Source organism: Vombatus ursinus, unplaced genomic scaffold, assembly GCF_900497805.2.
Source record: "Vombatus ursinus unplaced genomic scaffold, bare-nosed wombat genome assembly UNPS02014813.1, whole genome shotgun sequence".
NCBI lineage: Eukaryota > Metazoa > Chordata > Mammalia > Diprotodontia > Vombatidae > Vombatus > Vombatus ursinus.
The window spans coordinates 151,670-168,523 of record NW_020954591.1 but is presented as its reverse complement, the minus strand read 5'-3'; the positions used below and the strand labels follow the sequence as shown (position 1 = coordinate 168,523).

At 38.9% G+C, this 16,854-nt stretch overlaps 1 protein-coding gene across 1 annotated transcript in view; it reads right to left on the bottom strand.

Moving 5' to 3' along the window:
* The window catches only part of CACNB4 (calcium voltage-gated channel auxiliary subunit beta 4), a 152,617-nt gene that overhangs the window by 58,255 nt on the left and 77,508 nt on the right, over positions 1 to 16,854 (bottom strand). Inside the window, exons 3-4 of the mRNA XM_027835137.1 lie at positions 5,392 to 5,511; positions 3,775 to 3,897 (exon numbers count right to left, since the gene is read on the bottom strand). Of these exons, the coding sequence (XP_027690938.1) occupies positions 3,775 to 3,897; positions 5,392 to 5,511 (243 nt within the window). The remainder of the gene's footprint in view (positions 1 to 3,774; positions 3,898 to 5,391; positions 5,512 to 16,854) is intronic.

Below are 16,854 nucleotides of genomic sequence, written 5' to 3'. Positions count from 1 at the left end.
AATAGAAAATTTGACTTTCCAATACAAGACTCAAGTGGAACACAAAGAGGTAAACAGGAAATAGAAATCATAAGAGACTTGTTAAGGTTGGACTGTTTATATTCCTGCATGGAAAGATGATATTTGTAACTCATGAGACCTTTGTCAGCATTAGGGTAATTGGAGGAAAAAAAATATATGTATGTATGTGTATATATATTTATATACATATATAGATAGATAGATATAGATATAGAGAGATAGATAGAGGACACAGGGTGAGTTGAAGATGAAGGGGTCATATCTGGAGAATAAAATTAAGGGGTGAGAGAGGATTATACTAGGAGAAGGAGAAAGGGAAAGATACAACGGGGTAAATTATGTCACAAAAAAAGAGAAAATAAAAGGCTCTTACAGTAGAGGGGAAATGGTGGAAGGTGAGAGGGAATGAGTGAATCTTATTCTCATAGGATTTGACTTAAGGAGGGAATAACATATGCAATCAATTGGGTATGGAAATCTGTCTTACCCTACAGGAAAATGGGGGGGGGAAGGGGACAAGAGAGTAGGGGGATGATAGAGAGGAGGGCAGATTGGGAAAAGGGGTAATCAGAAGCAAATACCTCTGAGGAGGGACAGAATCAAAAGAAAGAATAGAATAAATGGGGGGGCAGGATAGGATTAAGAGAAATAGAGTTAGTTTTTCACAGCATGTCTACTATGGAAGTGTTTTGCATAACTGCACATGTATAACCTATATTGAGTTGCTTGCCTTTTCAATGAGGGTGGGTGGGGAGGTAGGAAGGAAGAAAATTTGGAACCCAAAGTTTTAAAAACACATGTTTCAAAAAAATGTTTTCACATGCAACTGGGAAATAAGAAATACAGGAAATGGGGTACAGAAATCTATCCTGCCCTACAGGAAAATAGAAGGGGAAGGGGGGGGAGAGATAACAGGGAAAGCAGACTGGGGGAAGGGGTATTCAGAATGCATGCCATCTTGGGGTGGGAGGAGGGCCAAGATAGGGTGAAAATTTAGAACTCAAAATCTTGTGGAAATAAATGTTGAAAACCCAAAATAAATAAATTTATTAATAAAAAAAAGATAAGGTCTTGCAGAAAGTGGGACTTTAGATGAGACTTAAAGGAAGCCAGGAAAGTCAGGAGGTAGATATGAAGAGGGGGCCCAATCCAGTCACAAGAGGACAGCTAGTGGAAATGTTCATTTGGGGAAATGGGGTGTGAGGAACAGCAAGGAGGTCAGTGTCACTGTGAATGTGGAGGGAAGTAAGGTGTAAGAAGACTGAAAAAGTAAGAAAGGGAGACCCCAAGGGAAAAAAGCACAGAGTACCTGGGGTAAGCTGGAGCAGGAAGAAGTAGAAAACCAAAAGGATGCTGACAGAGCCATCCAAGAAGTAAGACCTTGCATAAATCTTGCAGTTTGGGGAATTGTTACTGAACCACTGACATGACTTTAATTGCAAAGACCTATTGTTAGGGCAGTAAAATGGCAATAAGACACTTTGTAAAGGTGCATGTGGTACACAATTATAACCCACTTCACAATCCATATCTGTATTTACAGTAAGAGTCAGCCTACAACTGTGGTTAAGTATCATTTACCAAAGAGAAGTGCAACTCTCATATGGCTATGTTCTATAAAATTAACTGAGAAAGCTACTGGGAAAGTCACAGGGGAGTTTCTTTTCATGCCTGATGATCATGTAGGCTGCATAACGATAACAATAATAACAACAACAACTTGCATACACATAGCACTTAAGGGTTTATAGAGTATGTGACTCAAAATAGCTGTGGGATAGGCAGTGCAAGTATTCTCTATCCCCATTTTACTGATGAGGACATGGACGGTTAGAAAAGTTAGGTGACTTGCTCAGAATTACACAGCTTTATGTGTCAGGGCTGGGTTTTAGATACAGGTCTTTTGACACCAGTGTTCTTTCCCCTCCACCATACTTCTAGTGCCTAGATGCATATATATCTGAAGACATTTAGCCATTGGTCTATACAGCATAAGACATTTGTCTAATTGTAACAGTCTAGACATGGATCACAGGCTTTTTTGTACTAGCCCTATATCTTCATTGAAATAAGGAATTACCAGAAAGGAAACTCCCCCTTCAGTAAAGATTTGCAGCTACTTTGTATCTTAGAGTTCCAGTGAGTTGCTCAGGTCACTGAGCTATTAATAATTTGCCCAGGGTCACATATCCAGTGTGTGTCAGACATGGAACATGGATGCAGGTCTTCCTGGCTCTAAGGTAGGCTCATAATCCATGATACCACACTGCTCTCACATACATTACAAATAGTACCAATATTCTGACCAGGAGTGTAATGGTAAATATTTAATAACCATCCCTCCAGGAAAGAAATATGTACACATGATATATTTTAAGTTTAAACTGTCATATTTTTCTATCACTTTCTAAAATATAGACAATCAATAAAATGATAAATCAAGCCCTGATTTGTAGGGTTTACCAATTTTTAAGGAGTGAATGCTCACACTGAAAATTTAACAACCAGATCTGTCACCCAGTGTGAGCTGGCTCCAGCACAACCCATAATTTTAGAACATGAATCCTCATGGTATATTCATGAAATTGTTAGGAAATTCCAGCAGTTCATGTAAGGTAAATTGACAGGTGATCATACTGGTAAGTGGATAGAGAAGGATTAGAACCTATAAATGTTCTTCAGTTCAGGTCCTGACATGAAAACTTTCATATTTTAAAAAAAAAAGATAAATGAAGGAAAAACATCTTTTGAATTTGATAAATGAAAGCAGGTCAATATATTTAAATTTTAGATGGTTTTGTTTTACTGTGGCACACTTGACAATATTGTGTTGCCTTTTATTTACATTTATCCTTCATAGGCACTATTCTGCATGCATTTTTGTCTCCTTGACCTCCTTTCCCCAAACTTTTATACCAAGTCCTAAAATTCTGAAAGTTTGCTTTTATTGCCCAGTCTATTTTGTACTGTTTCCCAGCTACAGTTATCCCTTCCACATAGGGGTGCAGTATCCCCACAATCTGGACAATTCTCATAAAATGTTTTGGGCCTCCCTTCATATCATATTTTTTTCTTTTTCTTTTATAAGGTGTCTACAGTACTTTATTATAAAATTTGGGTTGAGTATTTGGTCATGGGCTCTGATGTCATCTGTTAACCTTTGCGTGTCATCTGTGGCTTCTCGCAAAACTCCCCCCAAATTTCCATTTAATTTCTTATGCTGACCCATGATATATTGAAACCATGATGGGGAAAGTCATGAGGTAGAAGGGATAATTGTATTTTCTTCTCTTTCTCAACTTTAGCACCTTTGTTTGATCACACTCATTGACTGAGTTCCAAGTTCCCAGTGAGTTCACAATAAAGATTTCAACAGATATGCTTTCTTTGGGAGAGGGTGCTCCCCGTAAGATTAATCTGCTAATGGACTGATGTTTGGTTAAGTTTGATTCCCAGAGCCCAGTAAGGTGCCATCCATCCACACTGATTGCTAAATTACCAGAGGATAAACTGCTTTTCTACCCAATACATGCTTTTAAGGGATGATAGCAAATTAGTAGCTAAACTTTTTTTAACAATACAATCTCTATAATTTCATGATGCTAAATTTTATAGACGTTAAATGAGCTCAGGTTGCCCTGATAATATGCCATGTTGTGAGTAATCAGGTTTTCTCTCATATTAGTCTGGCACAGATCTCACTCTCAGGTTTGGGCTTTTAGTAGGAAAGAGAATAAGGTGTTTTATATTTACCTCTTTAATGTGCAGGAAGTCCTTGGCATCAAAGGAGATGGCAGTGCTCGGAACAGGGACGTCTTCATCTAGAGCTCCACAATAACTCACATTCGTTTTCACAGCAAATGCTACAGGTTTTGACTGGGGAAAGAAACATGAAAAAAGAAAGGGAGAAAGGTACTGTAAGTTGAAACTTTTCAAATTGAAATGTTTTCTTCTCTGATCTGGCTGGATATGAATGTAAATCAACACCCAGAGAGAAATCCCAAAAGGATTTTGTATTCTCAGGTATTCTGGAAAGTCAGGAAGTCTGGGAAGTTTACAATGAAAATAAATAGGAAATATGTAATAAATCTCAAAAACGCTAAGGAATCAGGGCAAGGCATGGTGAAAGTCATCTAAAGCATTTCCCAGGGGATCCTTGAATGTGTATAAAGTTACTGACAGGTCCTACCCTGGAAAACAAATGCTAGCTTTGAAAGACTAAGGAACTGTGATCAATACAAAGATCAACCTTGATTTTAGAGGCCCAAAGACAAAGCATGCTATGTACCTCTTGGCTATTCCAAAATCATTATTCCAGAATCCTTCATATATAAGTCATTTTCTGTAACAACCCACATTTGGGCAACCATAATTAAAATGTATCAGACCTCGAAAGAAACTTTACAAAGCCATGGAATGAACAAATTGGTCCTCATAGGACCTGTGGTATTATGCTAGCACCCATGATTGCCACTGGACAATGCGGCTAGATAGCAGCCCATCATACAAGAATTGCATACATGCTCTCACTGTCTCCTCACTCATGAAGGTGCTGAGCACCTACAACTTTACCTTTTTTCAGCTGAAGCAGATGTGCTTACCACATTTACCTGCCTAATTCTCCTCCATCGCCCTTTTCATCAGATATTTTACTGCTAAAGTGGGGAGATGAGGAGAAATCCTGTAGGTAAATAGCTCCTGGCTCTTACTATAAATAGAGGTGAGCCTCAGGGACTCTTTCTTTCTGAGGTATGGGAAGGTCTGACATTTAACAATATTCTGTAACTCTTGTATTTCCTGCACCTCCTCCCTGATCATGGCTGTACTAGTTTCAGGTCTTTACTTGTATCTGTGAGAAATTAATGTTTTTCACAGATATGGGATGAGATGGGAGAAGGAAATTACATGAAAGACCCAGAGAGGCAAATAGAGAAACCAGGAATGTCTCAGATCTAACCTGCTACACCAGCTAGTCTAATGGAGAAGCAAAGAACAGAGTCCACTTCTAATTGCCCCTAGAATAGCTTTGTACTTCTCAGTACGCTTGAAGACCAGAAGGAGCAAGCTTGATCCTGGCTGAAACCAGCTTGGGTGGCCAGTTTGCAAGTGAATGGCACTTCACAAAGGGAACACAGAGAAGCTGTGTATAAAGGGAAGATAGGGCTGTTACTTCAGGAAGTGATCACTTACCAAGGGCATTATTCATCTCTTTTGGGGGGAAGGGATCCTACAGGTCTATAATCAGGTGCTTTATTTGGATACCAACAAGATATTCACCATTAGAAACCTGGAAGGTTGAGACAAGGCATTCGTAGCCAGGTCCCACTAAGCAACGGGTCATGTCTGAACAAAAGAGGAAAAAAAAATCACCTTTGCCCTTTCAAGTTGAATAGCTGCCTGTTGTTCTCTTTCTTGACGAATCGCTTCTCTATCTTCTTCCAACGATACATCAGAATCAGACGGTCTACTAGTATAGGAATCCGCTGAACCCTGCAAAGGAAAACATTCAGCAGAATAGGACAATGAGAAGAATATTAAGTTTTCAGATTCATAAGAGAATCCAGGGGGTTTGTTCTTTCCATTTGCATGAAAACCAGTGCAGAAAATATGTGCTTTATTGCAGATATAAATTTAGAATGTAGACTTTTTAGCAAGGCATCTGGGTAACTTTAAAAGGTAGCAACGCTGCAAGGGAAAATATTTTGACTAGACTAAATGCTAGGAAATATACTGCAGGGAAAATTATGCAATTTTAAATCTCAACATTTCTTGTTTTCTGATGTCTTTACATTGAACAAGCATTTATCTGTGGAATTTGCACCTCACCCCTATTCTTTCATATGTATGTGTATGTGGAATAATTATACTGGGAAAAGAGATTCAGCTTATTATAAGGCAAATCCTAAGGGAAGGACTCAGATTAACGATCACATATTAGTCAAAGTTTACAACAGAACAAAGCAGGCTCCTATACAGTCATCCTGTGGCTTTGCTAGTTTACATTTCAACACTATATTCTATACAAAAGTATTTCAACCTGTCACTCAGCCCGCACCCGGTTCTGACAAGGCAGCTGCAAAGCAGACAAACATGTTTAGAGCTGGCAGCAGGAATATGCAGAGTCACACTCAGAAGGGGGTCAGCTACACTGAGCAAGAGTGAAATCACATCCTAAGCCGGCTGAAGTAGCAAGCCTAGAAGCAACTGCTGCCACTTTGGTGGTTGCAAAGCAAGAAGAGATGACTGTCAAATGGAGGGGGAGGGGGGAGAGAGAATCTGAAAGACTTGCTTTCTCACTCCTAAAATGGTTTCATGTGGCCACCTTATTTTAAAGGGTGACAAGGCTGAAACTTATAGGAAATTATGAAACATGTGTGTATATATAAATGTGTGTGTATGTAAATGCAAGTGTAGTATGTATAGACAGATATACATATACATATATTTGATAAATTGATATTCTTTGAGTAGCTTTGCAATCTTCTGCTAAATATTAATGGCAGAAAATGCCCAGTGTTCATACACTTCACAGGCAGAAAAGGACAGTTCCCCTCAAGAGACTCTACAGCCTCCCTTGGGGTGGTTGCTGTCTTCAAAAATGGTAGGAGTGATGCTTAAGTGATGGCATGTTCCAAAACCTGTTAGGTGACAGCTCTCACTCTCCCTATCTGTAAAGTTAGAACCTACTACTATAAACCTCTTTACATGAATTGTTGTCATTCAGTCATTTCAGTCATGACTAATTCTTCATGACCTCATTTGGGATTTTCTTGGCAAAGATAATAGAGTGGTTTGCCATTTCCTTCTCCAGCTCATTTTGCAGATGAGGAAACTGAGGCAAACAAGATTAAGTGACTTGCCCAAGGTCACACAGCTAGGAAGTGTCTGAGGCTTAATTTGAACCCAGGTCTTCCTATCTCCAGGTCCAGTGCTCTATCCACTGTGCCACAGTAGCTGTCCCTTTACATGAGTACTACCCAATATTTCAGTTTGCTTAGAAACTGAGACAGCAATTACATCTTAGAGGTCGGGTACATTGATTTATAATAGAATCATAGATATAGAGCTGAAATTGAAGCAACAGGCTATGAAGTCCAATTCTCTCATTTTACAGATAAGAAAAGAACAGAGAGTTTTAAGTGACTTGCCTAGGGTCACTCAGCTACTGTCTGAGGATTTGAACCCAGATCTTCCTGACTACAAGTCCAGTACTCTATCCACTATACCATACTACTTTTCACAATTTATCTTATTTATATTATAGTATTTATTGGATTTTCCATCAAATTCTTTTTCTGATGCCTCATTAAAGTGACCCTAGATTTTTAAAAGCAATGCTAGCAGAAGGCAAGCTCTGGTAGCACTAGCTTCAGAGTCAGAAGACTCCAAATCTAGTTACTGAACTCTGCCACTATTTGATACTAGGAAAGTCATAGTCTCTAGGGCCTCATTTCTTCATCTGTAAAATGAGACGATTGAACTAGCTGACCTCTGAGGTTCCTTCCCTATTCCTCGCTCATAGTAAGCAAATAATAAAGGTAGTTTCACTTGTCCTTGTATCTCCTGGAGTATTTGGTACATTCTAGTCAATTGGTCAGATACCTTTAATCAAGGGCATACTGCATGCCTGGCCCTGTGCTAAGTTCTAGAGAGACAACATGAAAACAACTCTGTTTTAACAAGATATCTACAGGACACATAGAGGGTGGTCTACAGAGGGAAGGCACTAAGAGTAAGCAGGACGTGGACAGGCTTCTTGCAATAGGTGACATTTTAGCAGGGACATGAAGAAAGGAAGCCAATGAAGCGAGGAGGTAGAAATGAGGACAGGGAGCAGGGGGAGGCCAAGTTGGGAAATAGAGTTTTGTGTGGGAGGATCAGCAAGGAAGCCAGTGTCACTGGATCACAGAATATGTGGAAAGGAGTGAGGTGTAAATAGACTGGAAAAGTGGGAAGGCGCCAGATTATGAAGGGCTTTAAAAGCCAAACCAAGGGTTTTGTATCTTATTTTTGAGGCAATAGGGAGCCCCTGCAGTTGATTGAATGGGGGAGGGTGATATGGTCAGACTTGACCTTTGGGGAGATCAATTTGACAATGGGGTGGAGTATAGATTGAAGGGGGAAGAGACTTGTGGCAGGGAGGCCAACCAGTAGGCTACTGAAATAGTCTAGGTGGGGGTGATGAAGTTCTGCACCAATGTGGTTGCATTATCAGAGGAGAGAAGAAGACACACACATGAAATGTTATGAAGGTAGAAACAAAAACACTTGGCAAACTGAGAGTGTGTGTGAGAGAGTGAAGTGTCATCCTTGACACTGAGTTTGTGGGTCTAGGTAACATGGACAATGGTGGTACCATCAACATTAATAATAAGTTAGGAAGAGGAAACAATGTGGGGAGAAAAGTAATGAGTTCTTGTCTGGGACATGTTCACTTTAAGATATATCTAAGAGACATCAAGTTAGAAATGTATAATAAGCATTTAGACATATGAGACCTCAGGAGAGCAGTTAGGGCTGGACACTTTTAGATGTGAGAATCATTTACAGAGATGAAAACTGAAACCATACGAGCTAATGAGACCAACAAGTGAAATGGTATAGAGAGAGAAAAGGGCCCAGGACAAAGTCTTGGACATTTAATAATACTTATTGATTTACTGATTGACATTTTTTAAAAGTTCTCTTCAAAGAATCTATGTTTAGATTATGTTCAACAAATTAAGCTTATTCACCAAATGCTTTTAAGCAAATATATGTGTGTGCATACACACACACACACATATAGATTTCAAAAATCTGGGTCCACAAAACAGATATGTTTAAAGTGGATTATTCACATTTTTTAAAAATGCTTTGTTTTAGCAAACTTTTCAGGAACACACCTGTTGTACAAAGTTAGGAACACTTGTATAAAATACATTTAATATTGAAAAGGAAAAAAGACAATAGGATTCTAGAGTATATATAAATACATGTCCTATGATTTCATGGTTTTCCTTCAAACCTAAGGTGTGCTTTAATTGGAGTCTGAGGCATACAGCAAACCTGTTTCAAACTGTCAGTAGTAGCAGATGTGGCTATATTATGGACATTAAAATGATTATACAGTAGTAAGTTGAAAGGAATGCTGCTGCCTCATTTGGAGAGCATGCATCAATAAAAGCTAATGTCTGCAGTTTACAAGAAAGTAGGCTGCCCCGGAAACCAATGAGTCAAAAGCCTAAAACACTCAACCCGCTATTGACACTGGGATTTGGCTAATTTCCCAAACTGTCTTCCAACTTCTCAAATTATGGTATGCAGCCTTGTCTCAAAAAATAACTGAAAGCTTCCTGAATACTTTTTTTTAATGTAAACAGGGATGTAAGATCTTTTACATTATTTTATAGATTCTTCTGCCAACTTTGAAGTACCAGAGATTTCTGTTGATATACTTGTTCCTAAGAACCACCTCTAAAGGAGAACAAAACAATTGAGGTCACAACTAGATGACTATGTGAAAATCATGGTGTATGACCGATATATCTTGGCTCCTCTTTGAGAGAACAGAAGGAGTAAGTGAAGGAACCTGAAGGCCAGTCAATTCAACAAATATTTCTGAAGGACCTGCCATGTGTCTAACACTGTGCTAGGTGCCAGGAAAGACATGCAGTTAAGTTAAACCATATTACCTGACTTTGTGGAGTCTTTATTTAGTCTTTTTATCCAAGGTGTCTAACACATAGTAAGCACCTAATAACTACTCATTTGCCAAATTAGGTTCTACTGGTGGTCTAAGTGGTGAAAACAAAGGGTGAAGCAATCTGGAAAGGATTCTTTTTATTTGAAATCTAATTTACAGGATGGGTAGGAATTCATCAGACAAATAAGAGAAAGGGAGGACATTTCAGAAATAGGGAATGGTGTGAGCAAAATCACGAGGGCAAGAAAACGAAGGAGTAGAGGAGGGGAATTGGGTGTGGAAGATTAAAGATAACACCAATGCTTCACGTATAGGAAACAGGGCAAATGGGGGGGGCACCCAATGGCAGTGGGAATCAAGAGGAGCGGAACAGATTTAAGAGACTTGCAGAAGCACAATTAATGGGATTTGGTGAATGATAGGATATGAGAGAGAAAGAAGAAAGGATAGACTAAGATTAAAGATAATACCAAAGTTTGAAGTATAAGAGACAGGACAAAGGCAGGAATCTGGAAAGAATTACTGAAGTCTGCAGGAAGAGCCATTTTGGGGGAAGAGAATGAACTTGGTTTTGGATGTCGAGATTTGAAAGGCTAGTAGAATATGTAGGTAGAGATATCTTATAGGTAGACATGGAAGGAAATAGTTACTACTTAAGAAAAGGAAACAATGTGATGAAAAATGTGGTCTGAAGGCAAAGAGATAAGATGAGAAGTGGGCAGATTAACCTTTTAATGTGGTGTGGCATTATTCAGTGCTGCTTAGTGCTACACCAGAGTATAGATTTTATATTATTCATTGCTATACAGTAGTGTGGACAAGAAGGTAAATTTAAGACTAAATTGGTAGCTTTTCAAATGATCAAAATCAGCTGTTCACAAAACGACTTCCGCTCTAAACTGATCATTCAAAAAGCTCACAAGAAAACAGCAAGAGTCCCCAGAAATAAAACAGCTAAAATGCAAGATAAACCTTTAAAATTCCTTCCAATCCTGATATTTTATACTTCTATTAAAGGAAGATAAATAGAATAAATTATTACAAATGACTCACCATACTCCATGTTCTTCTCTATGCCTGGCAGCCCTGGCTGCCCCCATACAATTGTAGTTTTGCCCTACAGATTCCAGTTTGTCCTTTCAGATGCAGCTCAGGTGAATTATTCTACATTAGTCTTGATTTCCCCCAACTGCTAGGGTCTTTCATCTTAGACTACTTTATACTTAACTAATTTGTAAACATAGGGTGTCCTGGAAGCTTTAATAACTTATAACTTCTCTAAGACTTTTGGGACACCCTGTATTCACATTTGTTAACTATATTTGGGGCAGCTGGTGGTGTAGTGGATAAAGCACCAGGCCTGAAATCAAGAAGACTCATTTTCTGGAGTTTAAATCTAATGTCAGACACTAGCTGTATGACTCTGCGCAAGTCATTTAACCCTGTTTGCCTCAGTTTCCTCATCTGTAAAATGAGCTGGAAAAGGAAATGGCAAACCACTCTGGTATCTTTGCCAAGAAAACCCCAAATGAGGTCACAAAGTCAGAAATGACTGAACAACAAAAACTTTCTATTTATGCTATATATTTTTATATGTACGTGGCTCTCCCACTGGAATGTAAGCTTATTATGAATAGGGATTATATCATTCTTTGCTTTTGTATCTTCAGCACTGAATTTAGATCCTGGCTCATAGGTGCTTAATAAATATTTGATTGATTTATAATGATAATACATCAATACTTTAGTGAATCTTTGATCTCAGCAATACGTGTACTCTTCCTAACAGGATACATCATCACCTCATTCCTTCTTGTCAATGTCTATAAATCTTCCTCTAGGTCTTTTAGTATCCCATCAGTGTTTGGGCTGTCCTTCACTTAACATTCAATCTCTCCACATGACTAGCCCTCTTCTTTTCACTGGATACTATCTTTTATGTCACTTCTTATACACAACTCATCATTGGTAATATGCCTGTGAGAGGCAACATGGTTTAGAGAGGATAGAGTGCTGGATTTGGGTTCAAATCCATCCTCAGAGAAATATAGATAGATATTGCTATCTATCTATCTATCTATCTATCTATCTCTCTATCTATCTATCTATCTATATCCGCCGTAAGATTCTGGGACTCAGTGTTCTCATCTGTAAAATGAAAAGGCTGGAGGCAATGACATCTAATTTCCCTTCCAACACTATATGTATGATCCCACTCATATCACCACTCACCTCTCATTGCCCTTTGCATCATCTGTAAATTTTTATTTCATTATAATCAATGAAACAAAGAAACAACAATAAACTCATATTTACATAATGCTTTAAGGTTTACAGAACACACAGTTCACAACAACCTTGCAAGTTAGGTAGTAAAAGTATTATTCCCATGTTACAAATGCGGAAACTAAGCCTCAGAGATAGTAAGTGACTTGTCCAAAATGACCAAGATGGCAACTGGCAGAGCTGGGATTTAAATCCAGGGCTTCTAACTCCAAGTGCAGTGCTTTGCCAGTTACATCACAATGCCTTTTACAAAGATAATATAAATACTAAGCTAAAAAGAATGTACCAGGCTTCAGAGATCTATGATTATGTAGATGTGGGTCCTTCTTCTATTAATATCTATTATATCCCCTTCATCACTTAGTAAATGGTCTTCAAGAGTTGCTGTGGTTAAAAAATTTATTACCCAGTGGTCAATCTGGTGATGGAACCTGTCCGAGTTCTTCAAACAGAAGGCATACAGTTATTCCATCCCTGGGTCAAACTTCAGTCCTTTCCAGCTCAGAAGGACCTCCTGAAGCTTGAGTATTGCTAGCAAAGCCTTGGAAAACCAAGGATCATCTCCATGCCATATAACAGATCAGAATAGTACTTTAGTGGAGCCTCACAAATACCCAAAGAAACAAATGATATTTCTGTAAGAATATGGCCTAAAGTATTGGGGTGGTATAGCTATTTAATATCAGAAACATACTTAAACCTCATGCTTTTCATGAATCTCCTTAACCTCAAGTCTAAGAAACTTATAGAAAATTCCATTCTGTTTACTATCTTTTCTTACATGGTGAGAGGAGAGAGAGGAGCTGATATAAATTCCTATAAAGCTAAGTGGATTGTATTGAACTTGGTTTTGGTTTGTGATTGTGAAACTCAGTAATGATAACATACTTTACCTCTCAGTAGCAACATCAGCTAGGTGGCGCAGCCTATAGACCAATGGGCCTTGAGTCAGAAAGACCTGAGTTCAAAACTAGTCTCAGACACTTACTAGCTGTGTGATCCTGGGCCAAGTCACTTAACCCTGTTTGCCTCGGTTTCCTCATCTATAAAATGAGCTGGAGAAGGAAATGGCAAACCACTCCAGTATCTTTGCCAAGAAAACCCTAAATGGGGTCACAAAGAGTTGTACACAACTGAACAACAACAAAAGTAATTTCAACATACGTTCCATTGAGATTGGATACATGCCAAAAACCTTGGTGTATTATGTAAACTTCCCACATGCACCTCTTATTTTCACCTGATTCCTCTATACCTGGTTAAATGCAACAAGATTCCTGGATATTTTTTTTTATTTCATTTTTTCAGTCTTCTAAAAGAATTACAGTTAAAATATAAGTACCATTTTTGTTATCATTTCCTGCTTGTAATTTGGTATTATTCCACTGTTACATCTTAGAAAACAGAGACACAAATAGCTCTTAGTGTCTTAGTTAACAGTTCTGTAGTTGTCTTTTTTGTTTTTGTTTGGTTGGTTTTGGTTTGGACCTATAACATTCAAATCTGGTATGGAAACACCTTCCATGAATGCACGTAAACAACTCCCACAGAACATAGAGTCTTAGAGACTTAGGCAGCTAGGATAGATATCTAGCAGCAGATAGAGCACTGGGCCTGGATTCAGGAAGACCTGAGTCAAAATCTTGGTCTCATATTCTTACTAGCTGTTTAACACTGAACAATTATTTAATCTCTGTTTGCCTCAGTTTTCTCAACTGTATAATAAGAGATAATAATAGTACCTACCTTGCAGGGTTGATAGAGGATCAAATGAGATAATGTTTTTAATGTATCTAGTACAGTGCCTGGCATATGTAGACACTATATAAATGTTTATTCCCTTCCATTCTCCCTTCTTGGAGAACACTGGAACACTGAGAGGCTATGACTTGCCCATATTCACAAAACTAGACAGTGTTAAAGGCAGGGATTTGAACCCCAGGTCTGACTCTAAAAGCAACCTTCTATCTACCACCCTCTACTGCCTTTTTTATTTATCCTCTACATCACACTTCTGCCTATACTAAATTGCCTCTCATTTGTTTGTTACAAGTTCCAAATAAAGTCATTAGCTTCAGGCAGTTAAGGATCAGACTGAAAGCTAGAAAGCTTCTATTTCCTTCCCTGAGGGAAATAGGCTGGAGAATTAGCCTTTTTGTTTTGTTGTTTTCTAGTGCTTTATTTGAGACAGAGTTCCATTCATCAACCATCATGAAATACCAAAAAGTATTCCTCAGCCCACAAGTCACAGATCTTGGCAGCTTTTCATGACTGTTTTTCAAGTTTTTTAAAATTTACATTTTAGACTTTTGAAAGCTAAACTACTTTCTCCAGCACACACACACACACACACACACACACACACACACTTCTCCCTCATCAAAAAGGAATCTCAGTATTAGGATTGATCAAATTATAACAAAAGAAAAAACCAGCTTAAAAGTACTGGGCTTTATGATATAATGAAAGGAATGTAGGACTAGGATTCTGAAGACAGAATTGCAGAATTTGAAAGCTAAAAGGCAACCCAGGAGCTCTCTGGGCCAATACACAAAAGTAATCCCCACTAAGCATATCCAGCAAGTGGCATTCAGTCTCTGCTTGTAGACCTACAAGGAGAGAGTATCTACTTCTCAAAATATCCCATTCTGCTTTTGTAGAGCTCAAATTATTAGGAAACTGGGGGGTGGGGGAGGTTTCCTCTTACCTCAAGCCTAAATTTGTTTTCTTACACTTTCCAAAACTCTAGATTCTACCCTCTGGGACCAAAGAGAACAAGTCAAATCCCTTCTCCACAAGACAGACCTTCAGAGACTTGAAGGCAGATATCAAGTTGCCCCAGGTTGCCACCTCTCCCGGCTGATTGTGCCCAGTCAGTTCCTTTCGCCTATCCTCATATGACAACACCTGGGTTCCAGTTCTGGTTCTGCCTTCTACCAGTTGGATGATTTTAAGTAAATCACGTCCAAGCTTCCATCTCCTTGTTTGAAATGAAGTATAATCAGAGCTGCCTTTCCTGCCTCATATACCAATCACTAGATTCACATGATTCAATGCATATAAAGTGCTTTCAAAACTGTAAAAATGTATAAATGCAAGTTATTATTAATATCTCAATATTTCAAAAATATACTGAAAACCCAGAGCAGATAGGTGAGAAATCTATGACTTGGAGGTAAATTTAGCAGTTTAAGATGTGTATTAAGTGTACTAGGTGACAAGGGAATGCTCTCCAAAACTCTACATAGATCCTAATGAGATTGATGTTGCTCTTCAGTGCTAAAGTGACTTATGGTGGTACTCGCCTATAATCCCTGCTATTGGGGAAAGGGGAAGCTGGAGGATCTCTTGAGTTTGGGAGTTCTGAGCTATGTTAGAGCTAAAGCCAAATGGATCTCCACACCAAGTCTAACATGATGAGCCACTGGGAGCCAACAGACTGCCTAAGGAGGGGTGAACCAACCCAGATCAGAAAATGGAGCAGGTTAAAGCTTCCATGATCAATAGTGGGATCAGGCCCACAAGCAATGGTTGTACTTCTAGGCCAGGCGAGACAGGGAGACCCAATGTCCTCTTCCCCTCCCCGAAAAGGCACACTAGGAGGCAGAGTGTCCCATTCACCACTAAAAAAAAAAAAAAAAAGTACGTCAGGAGGTATCAGAAAGAACCTTCTCATGTTCCAAGGCAGTTGGCTCAGGTACACTGCTGAACCTACGTACCATTTCAGGTACTTTTCCTAAATACCCTCCTTCCCAAAAGTTGCCCACTAGTTGTCCAGAGGCCACTAATACCACCATTACCACCTTGGGACTCCCTCCATTAAGCAGCAGCTAATGTTTGAGATCTTTCTTGATTCCAACTTCCTTATCAAAATGTAACTTTCCTTAGTCCCATTTCATCAGTACCCTTCTTAGTGACTGGCTTTTTTGGTTGCTATCCAATTGTTTTCAGTCATATCTGACTCTTTATGACCCCTTTTGGGTTTTTTTTTTAAAAGACACTGAAGTGGTTTGACATTTCCTTCTCCAGTTCATTTTACAGATGAGGAAACTGAGGCAAACAGGATTAAATGACTTGCCCAGGGTCACAGAACTAGAAAGTGCCTGAGGCCATATTTGAACTCAGGAAGATGAGATTTTTTGACTCTGAGCAAGGCACTCTATCCTCTGTGTCATTTAGCTGCTCCAGTAACTGGCTAGCAAATCCAATTAATGTGAGCTAAGGAATTAATGACTGTTAGCACACTGTGTTTCCTTCTTCAAGTAAAAGCTGCATTTAAAAAGTGACTTTCAGTGACTTGATCAAAAAGGGATAAATTACATAGAAATTTCTAGCACTTTGGCAAGGCTGGGTTGAGGAGAGTTTTCTGAACAAGGGGACCTTTTAAGGCTTCTTAAATTGTTCTACCTACAGACAAGGTTTTCCCTGATTAACACCTCTGCAGCAACTTCCCACTTCATAGGAGCTGATAAAAGTCTTCCTCTGTACTAGGAAGTAGGGCAAAGAAAGTTCAACTTCATTCCTAAACCTGATCAAGCTCTATAAATCATGCAGATACAGTTGTCAAATATAATAGTCTCACTGTCCACACAACCCACAATACTCCTGTTAGCATAATTTACTCCCAAACTGAATGTGTCCAGATTAAAATTTTATCATCTTTTCCCCTAAGCTAATTTCTCCTGACTCTGCTGTAAGGGGTGGATGACACTCCTTTCTCTTAACACCATTTTTTACATGTAAAGTCCCTTCCAGATCTGAATTTGATCCTATGATGTTTCTTTTCTTTTGTCTCCCGCATCCAATCAGCTACCAAGTCCTCTTGTTTCTATTTCTCTTGTCTCTATTACCTCCTCCATAGT